At 39.9% G+C, this 7,951-nt stretch overlaps 1 protein-coding gene across 1 annotated transcript in view; it reads right to left on the reverse strand.

Annotated features, from left to right (window-relative positions):
- Positions 1–3,457: 3,457 nt before the first annotated feature.
- gja1b (gap junction protein alpha 1b) overlaps positions 3,458–7,951 on the reverse strand; it is a 4,714-nt gene continuing 220 nt past the window's right edge. Inside the window, exon 2 of the mRNA XM_086263050.1 lies at positions 3,458–6,630. Within this exon, the coding sequence (XP_086119176.1) occupies positions 5,448–6,614 (1,167 nt within the window). The 5' untranslated portion in view covers positions 6,615–6,630 and the 3' untranslated portion in view covers positions 3,458–5,447. The remainder of the gene's footprint in view (positions 6,631–7,951) is intronic.

Below are 7,951 nucleotides of genomic sequence, written 5' to 3' on the forward strand. Positions count from 1 at the left end.
GTGGAGCGCTGCTGACTTCGACTGAGGACCTCCTTAATCCCACTGGCACGTCTTCCGTGGTGGAAGCAGGGTCTGGGGACAAGGGGGATGACTCACCTAACTCTCGGGGTGAGGTCACTGAGGCAATTGGATGGATGTTGTAGGAATGTCTTGGTTGACACAACTCTACAATGTTGTGTTGAGATCAGAGGCAGTGCCTCTGGATTGGCAGACCGGGGTGGTGGCTCCTATCTTAAAGGGGGACTTGGGGGTGTGTTCCAACTATGGGGGAACACACTCCTCAGTCTCCCTGGGAAGGTCTATAGCAGAGTGCTGGAAAGGAGAGTGCATCTGTGAGTCGAACCTCGGATACAGAAGGAACAATGCCGTTTTCGTCCTGGTCATGGAACACTGGATCAGCTCTTTATCCTTTCAAGGCTACTTGAAGGTGCATAGGAGTTTGCCAAACCAGTCGACATGTGTTTTGGACATGTATAAGGCATGTGACCGTGTGCCTCAGAGTGTCCTGTGAGAGGTGCTTCAGGAGTATAGGGTGTCTGGGCCCTTGCTACGGGCAATTCAAACCATATACAACCTTTGCAAGAGCTTGGTCCGCATACCCTGCAATTAGTCAGATTCATTTTCAGTGGGTGATGAACTAGGTCAAGGCTGCCATTTGTTCCCGATTTTGTTTAGAATTTTTATGGACGGAATTTAGGAGTAGCCAAGTGGTGGAAGGCTTTCACTTGGGTGGTCTCAGAATCTCAACTCTGCTTTTTGTAGATGATGTGGTTCTATTGGCTTCATCTAGTGATGGCCTCCAGCTCACACTGGAACAGTTTGCAGCCAAGTGTGAAGTGGTCGGAATGAGAATCAGCACCTCCATCGTCCTCAGCCGCAAACGGATGGAGTGCCCATTCCAGGTCAAGGACGAGTTCCTGCTTTAAATGGAGGAGATTAATTATCTCGGGTTCTTGTTCACTAGTGACGGGAGAAGGGAGCAGAAGATCAATAGATCAATAGATGGATTGGGGCTGTGGCCACAGTGATGCAGACGCTGCACCGGTCCGTCGTGGTGAAGAGAGAGCTGAGTGTGAGAGCTCTTCATTTTCCAGTCAATTTACATCCCCACCCTCACCTGTGGTCACAAGGTGTGGGCCGTGACTGAAAGAACAAGATCGCAGATACAAGCGGCGGAAATGAGCCTCCTCCAAAGGGTGGCTGGCCTCTCCCTTAGAAACAAGGTGAGGAGTCCAGTCACCCAGGAGGGGCTCAGAGCAGAGTTGCTGCTCCTCCACATCGAAAGGAGCCAGTTGAGGTGGTTTGGGCATCTGTCAAGGATGTCTCCTGGGCGCCTCCTGGGTGAGGTGAGGAGGAGGACTCAGGGCAGACCCAGGACATGCTGTAAGGACTATATCTCTCTGCTGGCATGGGAACACATGGGAACCGGTGTTTCCACGGACAAGCTGAAGGAGGTCATCATCGGTGTCTGTAATAAAGCAACAACACATGTACCAAGCTGAGTATCTAATAAAGTGGCAACATGAGTATCTGAACAGATATGATTACGATTAAGTGCACTGCATTCTCTGTTGTGGCTATGGGTTGTTTATAACTCCTGAAGGTCTGTCTAATAATTTGACAATAAATTTTAAGTATGCTGGTGTTAGATTTGTTGAAACTGACTGTGTGATTTGCTGTTATTTGCTAATTTCTGTACATTGTAAAAGTATTTTAATAATAATTAAATGTGTTGTGTGAGGCTTTAGATATTGCTTCTTCCTCAAGGACACTGAGGACTTACCATCGTTAAGCCCTGGAGTTTTGTTTTGTGACTTTTTTTGAAGAAACTGGAATTGGAAAAAATAAAAGAAGCTTTGGAAAAGGAAAATCTAAAACCAGTAAAAACCAGAGGTGGAGTTTAGTTAAAGAAGGCATGCTGAATGATGGCGTTGTGCACATGGACGTTGGGCATTAAGTGTCTGGTATCTGATTTTCTGCATAACTTGTAGTTGTTCCCTAAATTTAATAAGAGCGATTCAGAGAGTTTTTTTTCAGTGTTTGAATGTTTGGCTGTGGCTCTGTTGCACTGGAGTTTTTACCAGCAATACACAAGGAGGTTATTCTTCTTTGAGCAACACAGACTGTTTTAATCTGCTGTTCTGAAGTAGTACTAGATGAAAGTAGCCATGTGACAGATTTTCAGGTGAGACAGAATTGGCTGTAGCAGAGGAATGCTCAGATTTTGCTCAGTTCAGGTAAAAATTTGTACATTTTGTCAAAAGTGAAGAAAAATGGTTCTGGCTCAGAAGGCTAAAGGAAAGAATAAAAAGTTCAGCATACCACTGACCCCATCACAAGACACACACACACACACACACACTTACACTTCTTTGTCTTTTTAACTTGAGTCACATGTGGTCTTCAAGCTGCACCTTAGCTCTCTGCACACATGTGGTTTGATTTAGTGCTGTGGAAAGATTAAATGGGAAAGTTGGAAATGTGAAAAAGAGCCATGTCCTTCCTATTATGAAATTTAACTCAATTTGTCAGAAACCAAAGGTACCCTTTAAGAATAACTACCTCTGGAGCCAAACAACTCTCATGGATCTGGATTATGACTTGGTTTAAGAGGTGATCAGAAAGTGTTGAAAGCATTAAGTGTAGACTATTCTACAAATGCCATCACAGTGACGTTATAAAACATCTAATCTTAAAATTGAAAATGTATGTCTGTTTATATTTGGTAGCGCAAGTCACATGTCACATTCTTTGTAATCTTGCCTCTGTACACCACAAAAGTGGATTTTAAATGAAACAATCAAGATGTATGTGAAGTGAAGATTTTGATCTATAATTCAAGGAGTTAAATTTTTATGCATAGTAATACATTTTAGCAATATATAATTCACCAAACAAGTGAAACAAACTACAAAAAACATAAGCATATATCCATCCATCCATTCGCTTCCGCTTATCCTTTTCAGGGTCGCGGGGGGCGCTGGAGCCTATCTCAGCTGTCAGCTGAGGCGGGGCACATTTTTTTATTCAAAAATAATAATTCAAGAACTTTAGCTAAGGAAAAAATATTAATTTTACTTGGCAAACCTTTTGACAGCTCTAGCAATAAGAGCTGTCAAAAATATAAATTAGTCACACTGTCTGACAATTGACCTGCTCATCTCCAGCTACATGCAGGACTTGCAATTGGCAAGTGTTATTTCTCTTTAAGCTTGTAAAACAAAAAATAAAGATAGAAAAAACTGAAACCTAACTTACCATAAAAGTAAACTGTAATGACATGTTGTACAATAAAGGGCTATTCTATACATGTCTAAATATGTCTGTTCTAAAAATGTTAAAGATGAAAAATATTTTTTGTAGAATAAACCTTGACTAACATAACATTAATCAACACCAAAAATTTTATGTGAGGTAAATAAGTATTTTTGAAAACATCTTAACATAGATGACATAATGTACTTTAACAGTTCTTTATTGGCAGGTGTTTAGTTCTAACAACAGCAATGGCTAATAATGGCCACATATTAAAAAAAAAATCAATCACTGCTTAAGAAAGAAAAATGTTTATTGGTTAAAGAAGTATTTAAAAACGTTTTATTTTACCGTCATATACTCACACTTTACAGCAGTGGACCCCACACATGAGCATTGTCTGAATACTTGCAAGCAGTAATTATTGCTTCTCTTCTGTCATTGAACAACATTACTGTACCTCACCGAGATATTTGGTGATTAAAAGTCTGATGTTATTGATTATAATAATGTCTGTGTTATAAAATAAATTAGTAACATGTTCATCATGTCATCAGAAAACCACATACTATGTGTATCATAATGCTTCTCAGTCTCCCATGTCTCAGTGCAACTCCTATTGTAGCCAAAATATCAGTTACATATGCAAATACTCCAAAACAATGACCAACTGGCAATTGAAGCAAAATCGCAGTAAAAGACATTCAAATTGAGATTTATCATAGTGTTTGGTAGTTGTGGAGCTACACTGGCATATCTTTATTAGAAATGACTAAATATTAGTCCGCATCTATAAGCAGTCTTCTACAAACTCACATTTTGATTGCGACACAGTTAGCTTGATTTACATTCCTAAATATCTACTTCTCAAGCAGCAAATTAAATTGAGCTACACTAAGTTTGAAAAACAAAAAAAAATCGAATATGTAAAATGCAGAAAATCATTCGAGTGTCTTTGTTTCTCACAATAGGTTAAAAAAAAGGAACACATTTCAGCAAATGACTGACAGTAATAAAGCCTTTCTTAATAGAACAAACATATTTTGCTGAGTGACAGCAGCTTGCTACCATCATCCCTGCCACCCCTGTGCACACTTCAAAACATGATAAAAGCACTAAAACCTTACACTACACAAATTCAAAGTTTATCAGATAATAAACAATATTATCTGACATATTACCTGATAATAAACGGCAATAAACAGTTTGTGGGGGACTTGTTTGCTTTACTGAGTAGTAGTCAATTTTCTGTCTTAGTGGTAGTTCTCCTAAAGATCCTGGCAATAAATATTAATTTACAAAACATATAAACCCTTTACTGTTAGTCACTGTCAAAGAATTAACCAAGTTATTTATACAACAGCATTGAGCAATAACTTTGTGTTGTGACTAGGGCAACTGACAAATTAGAAGAAATCAACACATCTTTGGGTGAATGAAAATGAGAATGAAAGTAAAGAAACTGAACCAAACTGCACTGATTGGTTGTGGTACCACACTTCATAACTGCACTACAAAACTCAATTTTAAACAGTGTGTTTTTGTTATCCCAAATTCTCTATTGCATGACATTTATATCATTTGACAACATTAGGAAATTTAGATGCACAGGCATGAAGATTTGTGGCTCGCTGTCGTTTATCAGACAAATACAGTGTTCACTGATCTCGACTAAACATAAATGAAACTGAGTGTGTAGTAGCCACTTTACAAAACATTAATGCTGCAAAGCTACTAATGCTTCATACTATCGTATTTCATGAAAAAGGACATCATCAACTGGAAAAACATGAGGAACATTGAAAGAAACAAAAACAGTAAATCTTTTATGTAATATCAGTAAATTGAAACCAAAGCTGTCAACTTATGGGGCTGTGTTCTTGAACAGATTATTAATGTTGGTTGTGTTATACTCTTTCAAATCCCAATTCGTGTGGCTACAATATTCTCTTGAGGCTGGGTTAAAAGCACTAAAAAGTAAAACTCAGTCAGAAAATACTTGTACCTTTGATATTATTACATAATGGTTTTAATGTTTCTTGAACTGACTAAAAGTCTCTATATTGAAGACGGTGATTGAGATTAGTCACACCTCTCAAATAAACCTATGTGATAAAGTGTTTCCTGATGTTTCTGGCTTCAACCAGAAATTCTGTCAGCCAGAGAGAGGTGGAAAGAGACGAAACCGTGTTTTAAACATCCAGGTCATCTGGCCTGGCTCGGCTGCTCATTCTGCTGCTGGCCCTGCTACAAGGCCTGGCATCCATCAACCCTATCGGCTGCAGCTCGTGTCCTGCTGAGGAAGACAGTTTCTTATGCTCGTGGGTATCATCTGGGAAATCAAAGGCTTGTGCGTGGGAGTTTGAAATAGTGCTTCCTCCACCAGTCTGTCCAAGACGGTTCTGTTCTGTAGAGTAGTTAGCCCAGTTCTGCTCGTTGGCCTGCTTATTATAATTACGGCACGAGCCAGTTCCCCGCTCCCCTGTGGCAAGCTTGTAGCCAGGGGGGGACATTGGTGAGAGTGGGGCAGTTGGGGATGAGCAGCCATTATAGTAGGCATACTTCGTAGTAGAGAGTTCTTTAGGGGTAGGGCTTAAGGTGCCTCCGCTGGGGTAGAGTGTGGGTTGTTGTTTGCCTTTTACACGATCTTTGATCCTCTTAAAGAACACATAGAAAAGTTCAATGACATTGAGCAGCAATGACACCAGTGAGACCACCAACATGAAAATAATGAATACGGTCTTCTCTGTGGGACGAGACAAGAAACAGTCCACTCGGTGTGGACATGGGTTCCTCTCACAGGTGTAGACTGCACTCAGACTGAACCCATATATGTACCACTGAATAACCAGGAAGCCCACTTCAAACATAGACTTGAAAAAAATGCTCACTATATAGGTTCTAAGGAGGGCTCCTTTCATCTTGACTTTGCCATGTTCCTCAATACCATACTTTAGCTTTTTCATCTCAATTTTCTTTAAAGGTATGTCAACGTCACCTCCGTCATTTTGCACAGCTTTGAGATCCTCTTCTTTCCTGTTGAGTTTCTGCTCTTTCCTGTTCAGATAGAAGACATGAGCCAGGTATAGAAGTGTAGGTGTCGACACAAAAATAATCTGGAGAACCCAGAAGCGAACGTGGGAAATGGGGAAGGATTTATCGTAACAGACATTTTCACACCCAGGCTGCTGGGTGTTACACTTGAAGGCTGACTGCTCATCTCCCCAGGCCGATTCGACTGCAGTACCGAGCACCAGGATCCTGAATATGAAGAGCACCGACAGCCAGACCTTCCCACCAGCAGTAGAGTAAGCCTGAACTTTGTCCAGCAGACGACCCAGAGCACTCCAGTCACCCATGTTCAGGGAGTATTAGCTAGTGCGAAAAAAGAACAATGTTGAAGTGGTTGCAGTGTACAAACTGTGTTACACAAACAGTTATCAAAGTTAGGAGCAGGAACCCTGTTTTTAGGAAAGATCCCTAAGATTCTTGCCATTAGCTTTATTTTGGGTTATTTTTTCCACAACTATCCAAAAAACTAAATTGCGCTGAATAATACAAAGTCTGATGTCTCATCAGTACTCAAAATAATTTGGTATATTCAGTTTAATGTCGCCTTTGAAAGAGGTCATACTATTTTAAGACGTCACGGAATCGTTTTCAGCAGGCACACCAAAAAGTAGACTGTACTGTTAATTATACTATCAAATGATAAATCACATGCTTGTAACACATAATACACACACATTAAGACATGTTACTTCAGAGAGCAATGGCAGCGTTGGCTATATGTTTGTAAGGCAACTTTTGCGGGGAAGTGTGAAACAGCAGCCTAATCCCCATGGTGCCTGTAGTAAGTAAGTAACTGCATGTGATCTCACTTATACATGTAAATGGTAAATGCACTGGTGCTTTCTATCTAATATTACACACATTCACACTCCAGTGGACATGTCTCACGCAGACTAGTGCAGCCAGGAGTTGAACCACCAGTCTTCAAATTAGTAGATGACCTGTTCTGTCTCCTTAGCTGACAAGTTATACACAATGCAATGTATTTCTGTGAACATTAATTGGAAATGTGAAAATTAACTTTAGTTTGGGAGTGTTTGGCCTTTATATTTAAATATAAGAAGTGCAAAATTTGAGCTACTAAGAATTTAAGATAAATTAAGCTTTCATTGGTATTAGATAGGGAACACATCCCGCCACTTTCCACATGAATGAGTTTGTTTGAGTGAAATGATCAAGACAAAGCAGAACAATGGACTCCAACACAATGACCTACTCAGCAAACCACTCAAAAGTACTAAGAGTACTATGGTTTTCATTGAAAAGAAACAATGTTCAAGGGAAAAGAGAGTGAGCCCTAACTCTGAGTTTCCTGACTTCAGTGGCTTTTAAGCAAAGCAATAAATGCTACAAGAGAGGCAGAGAATTTGAAATATAAAAAGAACTTTCATTAAATTAAAATCGAAAAGAGGTCATTGGCCCACTACATAAATAAAAAATCGAGATAGTAAAAACACACAAATAAATAAATAAATCTGGCTTTTATCAGCCATTGCTCCTTGTAGATGTAAACCAGGTTGTAAAAACGAAAAAAGCTGACAAAGCATTCACCTTGGAGAAAGGGATACTCAAAGTTTCTAAGACAAGACGCATGTGGTCTAGAGCGCACCGGAGTTTATCCGAA

This window comes from Aulonocara sp. 'chitande type north' Nkhata Bay, linkage group LG15 (assembly GCF_057382095.1).
Source record: "Aulonocara sp. 'chitande type north' Nkhata Bay isolate Kocher_YH1m ecotype deep benthic linkage group LG15, A_spYH_male_GT1.1, whole genome shotgun sequence".
NCBI classification, from domain to species: domain Eukaryota; kingdom Metazoa; phylum Chordata; class Actinopteri; order Cichliformes; family Cichlidae; genus Aulonocara; species Aulonocara sp. 'chitande type north' Nkhata Bay.